At 39.2% G+C, this 18373-nt stretch overlaps 1 protein-coding gene across 2 annotated transcripts; it reads right to left on the bottom strand.

Annotated features, from left to right (window-relative positions):
• Positions 1–5812: 5812 nt before the first annotated feature.
• LOC139442970 (tryptophan 2,3-dioxygenase-like) lies at positions 5813–17146 on the bottom strand. Of its 2 annotated transcripts, none has more exons than XM_071223895.1 (13): positions 17091–17146; positions 14651–14732; positions 13848–13923; positions 13374–13444; positions 12849–12914; positions 12133–12194; positions 11362–11437; positions 11011–11121; positions 10586–10648; positions 10344–10398; positions 9405–9542; positions 8835–8934; positions 5813–8092 (listed from the first exon to the last, which is right to left on the bottom strand). In XM_071223895.1, exons 2-13 carry the CDS (start codon positions 14717–14719, stop codon positions 7984–7986), a joined length of 996 nt encoding a protein of 331 aa, XP_071079996.1. In that variant the 5' UTR covers positions 14720–14732; positions 17091–17146; the 3' UTR covers positions 5813–7983. The 2 variants fall into 2 exon arrangements, with proteins under 2 accessions (XP_071079996.1, XP_071079997.1); XM_071223896.1 differs by having other exon boundaries at positions 14675–14732.
• Between the last annotated feature and the right edge of the window lie 1227 nt (positions 17147–18373).

Genomic DNA, 18373 nt, shown 5'->3' with positions numbered 1-18373 from the left:
TAGGGTAGCCATACTATGGATTACAGCTGGCTGGGACAGTATGGGTTTATTCTAATTCCGTTTCCTCTGTTTGAGTTTGCACAATCTACCAATGACAACGTCACGAACTGACTCAGCCCACTCTGAAAGACATTCAACAGGTTCCTCTTCTCTTTTGGCCCATTTTTTGGCATATGCTTCGACAGAATCCATATTGATTTTAAAGCTTTGATCATATTTATCAGGAGGTTGCTCCCGCTATTTAGGACCATATTTGAATAACTGACGAAGGTTGTTATTGTCAACAATAATGAAGTCTCCTGTGATAGTGTGACCAACAGGTTGGTAACAGTATGATGATTCTTGGCAGCAACAAGTGGTAGGATTGACATAGTGAGCTGCCAAGTCCATGTTCTGCAACACGTACCTATAATTAAACAACCTCAATGAAATGGTCTTGGTTCCTGAAATTTGAAATATTATGGGGCATTTTGGGAAACTAATTTTTGTCTGAGAATGTTTCTAAAATTCACTTGTTTGGAAATTTCAAATTCAAGAACATGTGGTCTTTGTCTGATTTATAGGAGTCTGGTTTGGCCAAACGTTTCAAAGCGATATCAAGAACTATACTCTTTTAGTCGATACTGCGGGCTCTTTCTGTTTGTAGACCCACCAATCGTTTGACTTCTTTCAATGACACAGTATTGTCTTGTTCTTACTTTGTGAATAGTATCATTTGACCTTCATCCTTTCTTGTGACCATGGCTGCGTCCACGTCTTTGGGATGCCGGAAACAGACTCTATACACTGACGTTGGCTGTTCGTTGGTTTATTTCATCATTTCATCCATACTGCATTACGGTGCAGAACGGTCAAATCCAATGAATTTCTCTGAACATTCTACAAGGCCGAGTGCATTCATATCTGGTAGACACTATTGGAAACGTTTCTGTTGATGCCCGATCTATGCTGACTGACTCGTGTCGATAATGTTTGTTGTGTATGTCCCACATAAATCAATCCACAATGGGTAGATTCAATTCCTTTGAATTCAGGATCAGTTATCAAAATGGGACAGGCTTTGCGATTTTCTTTGCCACATGAAGAAATGCTGCATGGAGATGGGTTCGAAAGGAAAATGTCCTCTATCTTTACTGAACATTTTTTAATGATGTTTGAAATAGAAGTTGCCTTCATGTTGAACATAGGTCTATTTCATGATATTCGGAAGGACCAACCGAGGACTGCAATCTAAACCATGTTGCAGCAGTCCCGTCTGCAGCCTAATGGAGGGGGGGCAGTTTTACTGTCTCAGTCCAAACAGTTTATATTCGTTCAACATGTCTAAGGTAAATACTACCAAGCTAGTAATATGTCTCGGGGACAAAATGTCCACCGGCAGACAAATCGGCTTGGTTCATGTAAATAAAGCGACAAAACCCTTTCCAAAGCCAACAGAAACCCTTGCTAAAAGCAGAGTCGATGGTACGATTCCGACTATATCATGGGCATGCGCTTATGAATCAGTATCAAATGGTGATGATGTCAGGCGTTCGCGAAAAGTTGAGCGTATCCTGCCCCACCGGTGCCATATACATTGACAACGTTTGTGCAATAATCATACTTTAAATGCTGTCTGTTTATCTTGATTTAACGTGCATACTGAAGGGCAATGTGTTGTACTTACACATTACGGTCATGTCGTACATTCCAGTAAGTCCAAATTGAAATCCAGCGAAAATAAGAATAACACATTATATCAACACATTCTGGTATTACAAATCCTTCACACATGACCAGTTGTCTGTCAGTTCATTTGTTTCACTCTGGTAAACTGTTCGACACGCTCGATGAGACAAAGCGGGATGCACTTGCTCCATGTGATGTTACTGATGAGACCACTGATTATCAATATAATACTAAACAGGAACAAAAATGCAATAATCTCTATAGTATGACTAATTTATGCAGTTCATACATGGATTGTAGTTGTACACACATTTCGGTCATGTCATACATGCAAGCAATTCTTTATAGTCTTGTTCGTCATAGTTTTCTCACCTCAACTAACTAAAATTGATATCAAAAGAATTTGTAATATTTGTAAATTGTTCGACTCACTCAAAGACAGGGACTGTATAAATATATCAAAATAAATCTTACTCCTGCATGCTAAATATCCATAATGGTTGTGCCCCTTAACCAGGTGAAATAGATGCAGTTGACATACTAAAGAACATATATTTCCTCCACAACCAGCTGGAATATATACTATAGCCATAGTGAAGAACATATATGTCATATCAGTGCATTTATGTTCCTTGACAAGACAATAATGTGTATGTGTAATCTCCTCTAAAGACAGTTTACTGTACATGTAAGTTTTCAAATAAAATTCCCTCCCGCTCCACCAAATGTTGTCAATATTAAACGTGTAGTAAATGAATGTAGTTTTACACCACAGTCAGCAATAATCCAACCTGATCATGGCCTGTGAATAATCTGGGCCAGTGTAACACTGGTTGACAGCAGGGGAAACTATCGATGACGTTGGTTGGTTGATTAGTTTGTTGTTTAACGCCGCACTCAGCAATGTTCCAGCTATATGACGGCGGTCTGTAAATAATCGAGTCTGGACCAAACAATCCAGTGATTGATATCATGATCGTCGATCCACGCAATTGGGATTGATGACATGCATCAACCAAGTCAGCGAGCCTGACCACCCGATCTCGTTAATCGCCTTTAACGACAAGCATGGTCACATTTTACGGAAAGCATGGGTTGCTGAAGACCTATTCTACGCCGGAATCCATGACGTTGACACACAGTCATCCAGGTCACACAATGTCGATCCTCATTTGTCGGCACCTAAGTTTGTTTGTTTGTTGTTTAACGCCGCACTTAGCAATATTTCAGCTATATGACGACAGACTATCCAGTGATCAACATCATGAGCATCCATGTACGCAACTGTGATACGATGCGATGTATCAACCAAGTCAGCGAACCTGACAACCCGATCCCGTTAGTCTCCCCTTACGGCAAACATAAGTTGCTGAAGATCAATTCTAACCCGAATCTAATCCCGATCAACTCTTAAGAGGAGCAAGGGCGACTAGGACCTGCTGTGATCCAGAACCCTGGATAAACAGCATAATAGGCTAAAATTAACAAGTGTTTGTCTACTGTTGCCTCACCCTCAGCACCATCGTAACTCTCTGCAGGCGGTTGATGGCAGTGTGTAGAGGGAGGTTTTTCCAGTCCTAAAATTAAAGTTCTGTCATTAAACAATTTGCTCGTTTTGTTGTCGTACCATACCACATTCACATTCTGATGCCACACAACCTCGATGTAACCTTAAAAATTGCCGCTTGTATGTCTTCAGGCAAGTTTCAGAACCTTGTAGTTTTAACAAAGATACAGTGTATAAGATTTAGTGCTTACCAACTTGGATCCGAAACAATGGTTACGTAAGCATGTGAAAACACGTGGCCTGGAACATTTTCGTTGCCAAATGATCATTGACATTTCAAACAGGTTATCGCAGGTTTCATCCTTTGGCCGATATTGTGAGCTGATGTACGGTTGACATCAAAGGGAATATGCTGCATCCGTGCTACAAGTGTACATAACTGACAGTCCATTCGTGAATAATTATGCATTATTCAAACAATGGTGAAGTCACAGGTGTGTTTTAAGTGATAACGATTGTCTAAAGTATTGCATTTCAGAGGCCCGTCGGTGGTTAGAAGAATTATTGCTGTTACGTGGATATAGCCAGTTAGAATGTATTATTTTTATTGTTATTATTATTATTTAGGTTATTTGTAACTCAGAATTGTCAGCATGTATTCAGCGAGCAGAGCAATTGGTTTACTGAACACAAGTTATAAAGTGGTATGGATTATCAAACGTATTCCAATCTATGGTGTGATCTATTATTGAATATGGTGTTGTATTATAGGGTACTTAAAAACTTTCAAGTATAATTCTGTTCATAATAAGGCTATGAACATGGTGTACTTAAATATGGAACAGTGTTGTTGGTGAACCTGTTGTTGATGAAGTGTGAAGATTTTATAGGGGCTTCTGTGATTTAGATATACTCGAGTTACTTGTGATATTTTTATTTGGAGTAATGTTTTGGCTTTAGAAAATAAAGGAAATTGGAATTTCTAGGTACATGTAAAATTTTCTGACTTAAGCCTTCATCAATTTCATAATTCTTATTAATTATCATAATCACTGGACACGTGCAGTATCACAATTAGGGTGTGTTTTTTCTCTGAAAGGAGCAGCCAAACGATTTTTTCAGGACATCCATCGTGTCCAGTGGTAAAAAAAATACAAGTGAAAAAAACCCGTTCCATGATCATTAGGAATTCACTGTACGATACCCGGCTGCAGGATAAGCATGGATCATAAGCAGGTAGTAAGGTGAAATGGGGCTAATCGTCGCACTTAAGATTATTGCACTTACATACAGGGAACTGCATGCACGTGAGTGTGTGTCTGCTTTTACTTGTACTGACTAATGCCGGGTTCATAGTGCCACTGAGATTCCCCGTCGCAGTTCAACATGAATACCCCAATCAGACACAGTATACCGACTCCGAGCCGACCAGTACTTGTTTTAGCCCCTTACAGCCGAGCGCCAGACAGGGTAACAACAAGTACCATTTTTAAACGTCTTTTGGTATGACGCGGCCGGGGATCGAACCCCGGACCTTCCGCTCTTCGGGCGGACGCTCTACCACTAGACCACGGACGTTATTATTTTAAGGTCTTTTGGTATGACCTTCCGCTCTCAGGGCAGACGCTCTATCAGGAGGAGGTATGGCTATTCAGAGCAGCAGATCATAAGTCATGCTGGTCAAGAGTGGTTGTGTTCGTGTGGTTGACTGCGATATTGTGTTTGTTTCGTTAACTACAATGTTGTATTCGTGTCGCTAACTTGAATTCGGTGTTATTTTTGATAGAAGAATGTTGAAATGAAATTCGGAATCAGTGGAGATTGTGCGTTGAAATGGGTCCCCAGTAACCAATACTTGTCGTACGAGATGACCACATGGACCAGTGGTCAAGCCCTGACTTGGTTGATTGTGTGTCATTGTGCCCCCACGGTGTGAAACGTTTCTTTTAATTTAGTAACACACGTTTGTTTTGTACAGACTCGGTTATTTAGCAGACCGTTGTTACCCTGTCTGGCGCTCGGCATTGAGGGGCTAAAACAAGGACTGGTCGGCTCGGAGTCAGTATACGGTGTCAGAGTGGGGTATTCATGTTAAACTGCAGCATGGTATCTCAGTGAGCTAGCACTATAAATCGGCATCAGTCCGGACTAGTACAAGCAGCCACACAAACACTCACACGTACATGCACGTCGCTATATAAGTGCAATAATCTTGGACGCAACGTTAAACCCAATTTCAACTCACCTCACCTTTAACAGACCGTCATCATAAAGCTGCAGAAGTGTGAGTAAACTATTACACAACAAACAAGTTTAAACAACAACAAACACCATAATAATGTTAAGAGTTTGTACTTTTTGTATGGTAGAGAGAGTACTCTTATGGTGGTGTTGTAAAATTTACCATCACTTCAACTGTTGCATCATACAATATGATGTGACGAAAAGTGAAGTTATGTATGTATGTAAAGGCTGCAAGTGGATTTCTACAACTATGAATTAATACGAGGACAATTAGCAAAAAAGTGAACACAGACAATTTCAAGCATTGAGTTTTCAGTATTTTATTACTATATAAGGTTCTAAACAGCAACAAAGCGAAAAGAAGCTAAATGAAACCGAAATCAGCAACCACGTGGTATTATGGCTTCAATCCTCGCTTTTCTAACAGCAGAGATCTGTAAAAAGAGCAATGGCGAATTCGAATGGTACATTTGTTTTCGAAAAATGCAACCTCGAAAAGGTTAACACGCGTTATTCCAATCGACAGTTACGGGCTGTAGACTGATTTCGTCGACCCGTGAAGATCCGGGGTAGAATAGGTCTTCAGCAACCCATGCTTCCCGTAAAAGGCGACTATGCTTGTCGTAAGAGGCGACTTACGGGATCGGGTGGTCAGGCTCGCTGACTTGGTTGATGCATGTCATCGTATCCCAGTTGCGTTGATCGATGTTCATGATATCAATCACTGGATTGTCTGGTCCAGACCCGATTTTTACAAAAAGTTAAATGTAACCGAATAAACAACATTGACTCATATTGTTGTGTCATCACTAGGTGTTAGTCCGATCTAACATAGTGAGCTATAATCTCCGTCACTTTGGGCTTTCCTCCAATTCAGCTGACATTCTGCGGCATAATACGAGATGTTGAAGAAAACGTCTGTAACCGGTCTTACTAAACAACATCACTCAACTATTTAATTCCTACTTTTGGATTATGTATCTGTTGAGTTTTATGCATTCAAATCGAGTACTAGACTCGGCACTCTCTGCTGTAGAACCATTTTTTGAAGATTTGTTTGTGTGTTGTCTAACGCCGCACTCAGCAGTATATTACGGCGTCTGTAAATAACCGAGTCTGCACAATCCACTGACTGACATCATGAGCATTGATCTTTACTCTTTGTAAAACGGCCTAATTCCCGAAGTTTTCTCACATAATATAAGGGTAACGCAATTTTTCAAGGCATTATCACTTGTAGAAGCCCGAGTTCTTCCATTTACTGCCCAAGGGCTTCTGCAAATGATAATGCCCTGAAAAATAGCGTTACAGTTCTTATAGCTAAAACGGATAGAATTTGTTATCAAATGAAAATAATCAACAAAATCGGTTTTGAAACATTAAGTGCAATCAACATGAATTTCACTGACCCACTCTTAAGAATATGGAAACGTCATAGAACAAACCAGATGACGCAACTATTGAACGTGACGTCACCTTCCCCTATCCCTATGATGTCACCTAACAACGGGCGTGATAATGTCCGTCGTCAAGCGATATAAGGGCATTATCAAGTTACCAGTGGCCCGCTCATTTCTGATAACATGCGGGCGGTTTTATGATAATTCTATCCATTTTAGCTATAAAGAATTGTAATGTTGTGTCTCTGAATAAACCTTTTTTTATTGAATTATATATCTGTGTATAAGTGAGTTTCTTGACTAATAATTCTATTTGTGAATGCATTTATGTCATAATCGCGAGCGTGCGTGTGTGTTTTCTCTAAGGGAACACTTGCGTTCTTATTCAAGTGTAAATTGACTTCTCAAAACAAATACTGTTTATAAAGTTGAAATGAATACTCTCAGCATGAATAATTATAGTAAATTAAAAGCTTCTATGATTGCGTTTATGTCTAGTGTGTTTTGAAACTAGTATCGAGTAAATTTAATTTAACTGTCAATATAATGTCACTGTTATTGGCAATTTCAGCATGTGCTCTGCACGTTCAAATCTGCAAACGTAATTTCCGACCATAATACATTCGGGGCTGGTCACGTGTTATAGATATATGGCAAGGTCATGGAAATGTGCATTCGACAAGTATCACTAAAACAAATGAAAAACACCAAAATTATTAAGACTATATAGCCATTTCAACATCTAAACGTTCGTTGAATTTCACCTGTCTCTCAATGACCCCTTACACTTCAATGCAAATGTCCCCTAACTGTGTGGTATCTGCGGAAAGAGCAGACCCTGGGTAGTAATCTCAATATATACAAAGCAAGGTGTTGTGGTACAAAGAATTTATAGATAGAAGAAAAAAGAAGACCACACAGATACATTCAAGCTGGTCGGAGTGTACGCGTCACGTTTCATCAAGTTCCAAATACATTTTTTAGATCCTCAGGATATTATATCTGTGCCTGTATAATAGAGACCATGTTGGCCTATTTCAAAGGATTCATCTGGGTATTTCAGATACGAGCCTAATTTTCAAAAACAATCGGCAACCCCCCGGCTGTCCAGCGGATATTTAGGTTATAGTTTTGATAAAATACACATGGTATATGAGAATGGACTCAGTTGTCTTTGAGATTCTTCGGCTCTGTCTTCAGTTCAGGAATTTCCGTTCGGGGCCGTAAGTATGTTGCCATCTTGAAGAGGTCGCGAAAAACCTTGTAATCATCACTGTAACCACGAAAACAAAATGTAATGTATAAAAAGCGATAAAACGTATTTCCAAAATCATAAGAAATGGCTACTAAAAAGAGCATTTGTTTATGAATCATTATCAAATAGTGATGACATCATGTGTTCGAGAAAAGGTGAGCTAATTCTTTCCCACCGGTGGCACCCGTCACAAACACATGCAAAGACAAAGTAATTTGTTCACCTGAATTGAGATTTGAGGATGCATTTTGTGAAACGTAATGTGGAATGCAATACAGCTCAATTGTGATACCTTTATGGATTTAGCCAGGTCATGGTTATTGTGGGATCATTTAAATGATACCAACACAATGTTTCATCACATCTGAGGGTGAAGTAGGGGAAAAGTGAAAACAGTAAAGAATCACATGCATATTTCTTTATAACCTTCTGTATAATACACGACCAAACCCTTTCCAGTATCATGAGCATGTGTTTATGAATCACTGCTGAATAGGGTTGATGCCAAGTGTTCGCGAAAAGATGTCACAAACACATGCAAAACTATAACGTCAAAGCCAGAGCAAAAACAATCCGATTCCACTGGACTTATATGACTGGATCACACGAGGTGTTCGGGAAAAGGGTATGCATGCCCTGACACTCACACAATTGTCATAATAGTAAGTGTCTTGCCTGACGCCACTTTAAAGATTTGTTATGTTTACTGAGTGTACTTCTGGCGTTTCCTGTGGAATATCAGTGACAGATGAAGGCGTACCTGTAGGTAGCTCGCAAGTAGTCATATCCGGAAGTGCCTTGTGTGCCCCCAGTGCCCTGCTTCTGACCAATCATCCTGTGTACCATGTGGATGTGGGTACCTGTGTGTGCAGGACGTGTAATCAGAAAGTTGGGGAAACAGAGTTTTCGCAGCTGATTCGGTAATTCATTCACAATTTGTTGTAAATGCAAAGAGGGCTGCAATAATATCAATGGAATTGCCAGTATATTCAAATAATCAAATAAAGACCAACATTTCAGAAGAAACGTTCCGGTCGTTCTGGCCTTAACTCTTCAGAACTAACGCAATACCATTATGACGTCACATGAGAGTTCGCGTATCGGTCTTGCTGTAGGTACTCAGTGTCATATAAGCCATAGGCAGGCCGTGGGAAGACCTGCCAAGGTGAGATGGGCTTTAAGATAATTGCACTTAAGTAGCGACGTGTATGCGCACAACGATACAAACAAGCAAACATTTATTTTTCTATCGATATGTTAGACATACAATGGTCGAAAAAACAGCGGGTGAATAAAAGGTTTTCAGGTGTATGTATGTGTTGATACATACTCCTCCACTTCATGAGGGCGACATCGATGTCCATCAGCAGTGTGAGGAACTGGTAGGGCATCTGGAACTCAGGTTTGTCCTGGTGCAGCATGATGAGAAGAGCTCCTTTCAGCGACCGTTGACTCATTTGCCAGGAACCTGTTATGGCGTGAAAGTAAATGAAAGCGACAACATCCTTTCCATAATAAGAAATCTCTGCTGAAAGCAGATTTTGTCTTTATGGACCACTATCAACTAGTGTCAATGCCAGATGTTCGGGAAGATGCGAGCGTATTTTGATCCAACGGCGGTACCCGTCACTAACACATGCATTTTTTTTTATGGCAAGTCAATTGTTCACGTCAAACTGCTGCGTCCAATTTGGAAATGCTCCCCTACGTGTCAGCTATAAAACCTTTTTACGGAGACCACCAATGTTGTAAGCCTGATTTAACATCGTTAAAACAAAAGAAGTGTAAGGCTCTTTGAATTGCTCGTAGAAAGAACATGCTCGGTTATACCTCAAACAAAAGTGAAAGGGAAAGTTGAAGTCACCCCCATTGTCATACAGTCGTGTGGAGAGTTTTTTGTCATTCTGAATTTTGTCAATATGAAATGGCTAACTGGTTTCTTATTTCTTGCTCAGATGGGTTCGTCAGAGAATAGGCTACCTGACCATTAATGAAAGACATCAGATCATCGCATGTTTTCTATTCGGAAGTCCACCATTTCGAATATTGTTTTCTCATTAACTTCAGATGACATTTGCTTTCATTTTGACAAATGGTCTTCAACCACTGAAGACAGAATAAGTTCCATGGATTTGTCGTTGATGGACGAAATACTTATGAAAGACCTTGAAAACGTCACAATCGTGATGCTGGTATATCTTTAATCGGTATGGTCTAAAGTTCTATGGAACTTAAACTTTTTTTTATAAGGAATACAAAGCAAGCTTACCTTTAACATACGTTGACTGATCAAGCAAAGGGTCCAGGTCTTCCTTCTTTACAAACTAAAAAAGCCTTATTTGTACGTTACTGGCATGTGCATAAATTAATGTTTAAAGCAGTGCTATAACGTTATTCAGTTATGGCCTGATGGGACTCATACGTGGTATTAGTTGAACGCGCTAGCCAATTAAAACTGTGTACAATCTTACTCCACTTATTTAATTTTAATTATATTGAATCAATGTTTACCTTGTCACGATACTCTCTCCAGAAGGTTACGTCATCTATTCCCGGAGTAGATTCAAGCCACGTCTGCACCAACACAAATCAAATAAATAACATAGCAACAAGTCATTTTGTAATATAACATTCGTTTTTGTACAGCGTCAGCTTGTACACAGGCATGTTTATTTGTTTGTTAACGCCGCACTCAGCAATTTTCCAGCTACACGACGGTGAAGTAAAACATGAATTGATGCAGACCAATTCTAATCTGGATCTTCATAGGGTGTACATGGGCATGATGCTGCTTACATTTATGTCAGTTCTCGGGGCCTACACGGGAGATTTGATACAGTCAGTAGGCATATGATCCAGCTTCTTCTCCCAGACTCAATGTGTGATACTTAAGAGTTCACAAAATAGGTTCATAGAATTGTACTTAAGACTCGTACTTGCACAACCTCTAGGAATGTACGCCCATGTGGGTACTTTTTTAGAATCTCTTTGTCCTTTGGATCCATTTTATCTTTATAATCCTGTCCTTCATATTTTTGTCGTTTGCCCTAAAACATAAACATATGAAAACATCCAAAACAATAAATGACACGGGTTATAAAATGAAATTCAAATATTTCTGACCAACAATAGTGTATCAGCCTAATGAACTAGCAACTGTAATTTACCATTCCTTATATTTCGCGCACTAAGATATACGTATCTACGTATCTCAGAGGCATCTAAGCCACACTTCCTTTCCTGTTCAGTTGATAACGTGGTTTGTATATATCAGCGTTACATCTTACGTCTTTCATTCCAAGAAGCTTCTCGATCTGTCGGAACTGGAGACTCTGAAACCCAGACCCCCCTGTCAGCTCGTCTCTGGAACATAACCACAGCAATATAACAGCTCGTCCCTGCACATAACCACAGCAATATAACAGCTCGTCCCTGGAACATAACCACAGCAATATAACAAATATACAAAATATGAACAAAAGAAACAAAAAATATTTAGGGTCACGAAAATTCTGTAGCATAAATATAGATATAATTATGTACAAAATCAACTTTGACAAAAACATTCTTGAAAACTTTACGATACTGCTGTTGGAAGCGAAAGAATACACGCTGGCCAAGTAACAAAAATGGCACTTTGCGAAATGAACAGTCTCGTTGACGTGTTAAATGAGAAATATTTTCGAGAGAATAACAAACGGCAAGAAGTGATATTAACTTCATAAAAGACCATCTGTCAGTATTTTGCCTAGTCAGTGTGGAGTTAACGTTAACAGGACATCAACAGTTTGTGTACGGACTAGACACTTTAAGGGGAGACAATTTAAGGGGAGGTAACTCTTGTATGGAAATAGTTACGTCAAAGTGTTATGTTCACTGCAGTGAAATCTCAATTATGTTCACCGAAATGAAAATATCCCTTTTCTCAACTTCAGAGGCTCAGTCTTTCACACTAATGTATATAATAGATACATTCTTTCACTATCTGCATAACGTTTAACCCTGGGTCAGCGAGGCTCCATTTGGGGTGAATATGATATGGCACATTATATACTCACCTGAAGTCTACAAAATTGAGGGGTGGCATCGTCTCCAGGATGTGGAAGTGTTCCACAACCAGCTGCAATAAATACATTGACATACTGAAGAACAGATACGTTATCAGTGCATTCATGTTCCTCGACAAGGCAATAATGTAATCTCCTCTCAAGACAGTTTACTGTACATGTACGTTTCCAAACGAGGTTCCCTTCCGCTACTCCAAACGTTACAAACATTAAAAGTGTGGTTAATGTGTGACGTTTTACACTACAGTCAGCAATAATCCAACCTGAATACGGCGGCGTATGAATAATCTAGACCAGGGCAACAGTAGTTGACAGCATGAGCAACGATCCATGACGTTGACACGCTGTCAGTCCAGTCACACACTGTCGGTCCTCATTTGTCGGCTCTTAAGTGTGTTTGTTTGTTTGTTTGTTGTTAAACGCCACTGTCAGAATATTCCAGCTATATGATGGCGGTCTGCAAAAAGTCGAGTCCTGGATACGATGACATGCATCAACCAAGTCAGCGAGCCTGACCACCCTATCCCGTTGGTCGACTTCTAACGGAAAATACGGGTTGTTGAAGACCATTTCTAACCTTACTCTTCACGGGGATCAACTCGGTAAACGAGCAAGGGGTACTAGGACCTGTTCTGATTCGGAACCCTGAGTTAACAGCATGAGAGGCTAAATTAACAACATCCAGAGTGTGTCAACTGTTGCCTCACCCTCAGAACCATCGTAACTCTCTGCAGGCGGTTGATGGCAGTGTGTAGAGGGAGGTTTTTCCAGTCCTAAACACAAGAAATAACGTTCGATCATTCAACAATTCAATTATTGAAGTATAATCACATGACGTAGAAATCTTTATTCATGAAGAATGTAGGACCCCGGTCCATGTTTCAAATGATATATAACCATGATATGTGTGTGTCGTTATTGTTTAACGCCGCAACGTTCCACCTATATGACGGCGGCGTAAAATCATCATTTCTGGACCAGATGATCCAGTGAATGATAATGTGAGCAACGATCGACGACGCCTGGATATGATGACATGCTATAAACCAAGTCAACCACCCAGACCACCCGATCCATTAAATCGCCCCTTTGGACTAACATGGGTTGCTGGGGACCAAATCAAACCCGGAAGCCCCACCAGAAAACTCTTCCCACGTTCACATGCTGATGTCACAGAAGATGCTTACAGAATCCAGATAAAACATTAAGTGTTGCTATAAGATACAGCGTACCTCGGCGTTGAGAAATATATCCCTGACCGACGTGATGTCATGGATGATCACCTTGAACCATAGTTCGAAGGCTGAAATTGACACAGCATTCTGTTACTCAAGCTATGTATTGTCATATACGACTGATAGAGCCAGCCACGATATCGATTAATTGCCGGGCAAAAGTAATCATAGAAATATATATAGAAATAATGCAAACAAGAAATGTGTTTTCCTTGGTGATGTATTTGATATGGTTATCAAAGTTGTGTTTTTGACCCGAAGTTCGCAGTTATTCGGCGACTAATAAATGTAATATATTTGTCAAATCCAAGTTTCAAGTGAATACTTTGTTTTGCCCGGCATATTCGAAAATATTATTGTCATGTGTATTCTGTATGTGCAATGATTAGTTTTATTACAACTTTGAAGTTAAAGAATGATCTACATTAAGTTACTTAGGAGAAAGACATGTTCAAACGTGAACTAAAATACCTTGATGGACAATAATGAACACTTGTTCATCGTGGACGTCTGTGATTGGCTCCTGGCAGACCAGTAGTTGTGAAATCTACGTACAGTAATAAGGAAACAATGAATATGTTATAATGATCAAGAAGTGCCCTTCAGTTTACCAAGTAAAGACCCATTTCTGGGGTCCCCTGTCTTGATACAACTAGAATATTGAGTGAGTGAGTGAGTATGGTTTTACGCCGCTTTTAGCAATATTCCAGCATATCACGGCGGGTGACACCAGAAATGAGCTTCACACACTATACCCATGTCGGGAATCGAACCCGGGTCTTCGGCATGACGAGGGAACGCTTTAACCACTAGGCTACCCGGCCGCCCCTACCGGAATATTGCTAAACCATACTCACTCACTTGAAAAAACATTACAAGGGACTTTAGGAATTTGGGAATTAGAAATATAATATCTACTTACTCATCCGAAATTAATGTTGACATGTACCACCGGACAATAACGTTTTTCATTCCAATATTTCACAGCCTATCCAAAACATGGATAACATATTACAGACAACGTAGAGACTACCCCAGATCACGCAATCTGAAGTAGTTCTGCAAATACTTTGAAAACGAGGTTATTCGGCTCGTGGATATATGTAAATGAGCGGCCACTACACACATGGACATGGCAAGTTTGGCATTGGCGTTCTGTCAATGTTCTTTGCCTGCTTGGAAAGAGAGTTCTTTCTTCCAGTGTAAGAGTGCAAACACTGAGACCTTGTTGAAATTATAATTATGTTAATGCCCTAACATAAAAATATGAACACCTTGATAATAACTACAGTATTCACCTTCAAGTAGGAGTCGTAGGTGAGCTTAGATTCCACCCCCGCCATGCTGCTTTCAATACTACATAATAAAGAAATAAAATACAACCTGAGTATATGCAAGTATTCATTGGAGAATATACATGAACGATAAATACACAGATCACCTTAGTGTGGCTCTATGAAGACTTTAACGCTGCAAATCTGTATAGAAGACACTCACCCACTGATGGTTATCGTGACATGATGTCAAGTTTTTTTAGCTTTGTTAAAGAAAATATATGTTGTATATGGTTAAGAACAGCAGGAACGTCCAAGTGGAATTAACACAGAATTAACCAGAAGCTGAGATTAGTATTTGATTACATTTGTGTTTTATTTCATATACTCAGATTATGTAATGGCTTTTTATAAAACATTGTTTGTCAAACATTAATCAGAAGCTGAGATTAGTATTTGATTACATTTGTGTTTTATTTCATATACTCTGATTATATGCAATGGCTTTTAATAAAACATTGTTTGTCAAACATTAACCAGAAGTTGAGATTAGTATTTGATTACATTTATGTTTTATTTCATATACTCTGATTATGTAATGGCTTATCATAAAATATTGTTTGTCAAACATTAACCTGAAGTTGAGATCAGTATTTGATTACATATCTGTTATTATTAAATACTCATATGATGCACAGAAGCATCATATAAACATTGTTTGTCAATATTTAAACATATTTTACAAGTTGTACCAGCTTGTTCAGTAATTAATTTAGGGTGATAGAAATAACATCATATTGCTTGAGTCTTCTCCCTTCCCGACATATGTAAAGTCCACGCGGTTGTCTATTGAGGTGATTGGTTACTGTGTCATGGTTACGGACTAGTTCATTATGTTCAGGGGGTGTTCATGGTAGATAATTAAGCTTCATTTTTAGAATTCGTTTGCAAGATACAATATTCTGCTTTATTATCACTCGACTTTGCCCAACTTTAACTGTATGTGACATACTGCAACAATTCATACAGACTCATACATTGCTGTCATGATCAGCGTCATACCAAATGACGTTAAAAGATGGTGCTCGTAGTTTTCCTGCCTAGCGCGGCATTAAGGTACTAAAACAAGGTCTGGTTGGCTGGGAGTCAGTATACTGTGTCGGAGTTGGGTATTCCAATTCAATTCTTGATTCATTTCGCACTTACGGTCACCGGCCCATTGTACATTTAGATATTCAGGCCCACAATGGACATTAAATATCTTCTAATATTCATGACATGGAATATATATCATAAAAGTTTTTTCATGGTTTCAGCATTCATGATGGCAACAATATGTTCAATTTATGAAATGTAGGATGGAAAAATATTTTCCTGGAATATATTTATGTCTAAGATTGTTTCACGGTTTGCAAATTTACAGAAAATGGTATTCGTTTATGATAAGAGCAATGTAACAGGGGTTACATAATCGTTGGTCTCTTGGGACATCGTGATGTCCACCCACTTCAATATGGAGTGTATGAGAACTACAACGACAGCGGGAGAGTGGGGTGTTCATGTTACACTGCAGTTTGGGATCTCAGTGGGCTAGAACTATAAAATCTGCATTAGTCCGAACAAGTAAAAGCAGTCATCCACACGTACGCACGCACACACGCACACATGCACGCATGAATGCAAGTCGCAAAGCAAGTGCAATAATCTTGGACGCGACGTAAAACCCTCAATAAAAATTCACTTTATCTGCTACTTTATCACTGCTTTATTATTCTATACAGATTATATACATGCAGCAAATAGGGTTTGGGTGGTGCTGGCACAGTCAGGCTGGTTAGACTCATCATCAGCTCAGGGCCCTTGCCCCCTCTACGCGCAGCCCAGAGAGCGAATGGGACTTCTCCCAGGAAGCGCTGCTTAGACGAACCTGCCCAAAAACTTTTCGGAGAATGTGAAAACTCCCCAACGCTGCAGCCTATTATTAGTATTATTATTATTATTGTTATAATTTCATTTTATTAGACAAAGTTAAGTTTAAAATACAGTACGCCAGGTTATACTTATGGTTTCAAGCGGGGTATATTTGAGATGATAATTAAATCGACAATAATTCAATAATTGAAAAGGTACACAATAACAATTACATGTAAATTGTTTGTCAGATCAGGTCAACGGAAATATGTGAAAATCAATAATAGTTTAAATACATTTATACAAAGTCATTTGTATTAAGAAAATTAATTTTAGTCTTTTAAAAAAAATAATAACGGGTACTGCAATTTTCTAAGATATAATGTGTAATATAGTATCAAATATATTCAATTTAACAATTTAGCAGTGATGTGAATTATATCAGCCAGCTGTGAGTACAGATTGTACGTCAAAGTATAACCGTTAACTTTGGGATATGTTTTCAACAGGAAAAAACAAGCTGACTTACCAGGAGGAAAGCGCTAAGCGACTGTGAGTCGTGGTCGTGTTGAGTCCTGCTATATGTCTACCTATATACAACACTGAAGCAATCACAGGTTGCTTACTTTCTGTTCCAGTAAGTAATCGTGAAATCAGGTTCAAGACTGGCGGATATATATAGCAATGATAAATACGTCTTTTTCAATGTGAAGACTTTAGTAGCATGAATGTATAGTAGGGGTGAAAATGGCAAGGACAGTGTCCCTCCTACAGTTTCACGAACCAGACAAGCTAATATTATGCCCGCATGGAATCTGTTTCTCCTGGTGGACTGAAGTCTCCGAGTTTTATCATAAGCACAGTATCAGTTATGCTGAACCAACAACAAAAGACATGTTTGGGATGAGACATTAAAACTGGCCTCAACGGTGCATCAAAAAGAACAAACCTTTCATTTTCTTATAAGCAGCACTTGCAGACATTTTATATTTAACAATTCTTGGTCCAATCATCATCTCATACACATCATGCCTAGATAGGTCTGTTTTTAAATCAAAGGGGTGTTATTACTATTATTATTACTATACTCACCACCGAAAGAAACGCGAATACCATTAATATATAAAGAAGTACTCATATTCAAGAGGTATTAGAATGGTTCGACGCACAATGGAAAAACTGGTGTGTCGTGTGAACCAACGCTCATGAACGCATCACATGTGACGTCATAGATCCATGACTCGAGATGCACCATTTGTCTCATTCAGGATTAGCTGCAAAGTTGGAAATCTCGTTCAGCATATCGGGATAGGAATAAAGACACTCTGTGGTAACACTTGACTGATTGTTAGTTTTGTCATTAGGCCTAATTGGTACACACTGGAAACATCTTCTTAACGTACATACTTCCCTATATGTTTCTATAGGTCGCGTTTCTTTTGGCGGTGAATATATTGCTACTTGTCTTGAATTCGATGTCATTGAATGTAGGGAAACCCCGAGAGCAATACACATAGCACATTAATCACATCTATATTACGCAGGTTCAGGGCTACTTATTCACCAGGTGATTTCACTGGCCAATTACGCATATTCAGGACAGTAGAACATACATCTTTTGGTTGGTTTGTTGTTTAACGCCGCACTCAGCAATATTCCAGCTATATGACGGCGGTTTTCATACATCTGGACAGAGCGCAAGATCAACTAGTATAGCATATGCAACACACATTACACTGTTGATATTGGTTACATTATACATAAATCATTCCACTGACAATTTCACTGTGTTGGTACTTCCTTCAAATAAGT

This window comes from Haliotis cracherodii, unplaced genomic scaffold (genome assembly GCF_022045235.1).
Source record: "Haliotis cracherodii isolate W230 unplaced genomic scaffold, xgHalCrac1.p SCAF_5, whole genome shotgun sequence".
Lineage (NCBI taxonomy): Eukaryota > Metazoa > Mollusca > Gastropoda > Lepetellida > Haliotidae > Haliotis > Haliotis cracherodii.
The sequence above is the reverse complement of the archived record's forward strand: the minus strand, read 5'-3'. Positions and strand labels throughout refer to the sequence as shown.

What these genes read in the sequence shown, in the direction of transcription:
- LOC139442970 (XM_071223895.1), bottom strand. Translation starts at nt 14,719, where the DNA reads ATGGCGGGGGTGGAATCTAAGCTCACCTACGACTCCTACTTGAAGGTG. An exon ending in GTTCATTATTGTCCATCAAG is followed by an intron (nt 13,445 to 13,847) that starts GTATTTTAGTTC and finishes TGTCAATTTCAG; the next exon opens with CCTTCGAACTATGGTTCAAG. An exon ending in GGAGAGAGTATCGTGACAAG is followed by an intron (nt 10,399 to 10,585) that starts GTAAACATTGAT and finishes AGGCTTTTTTAG; the next exon opens with TTTGTAAAGAAGGAAGACCT.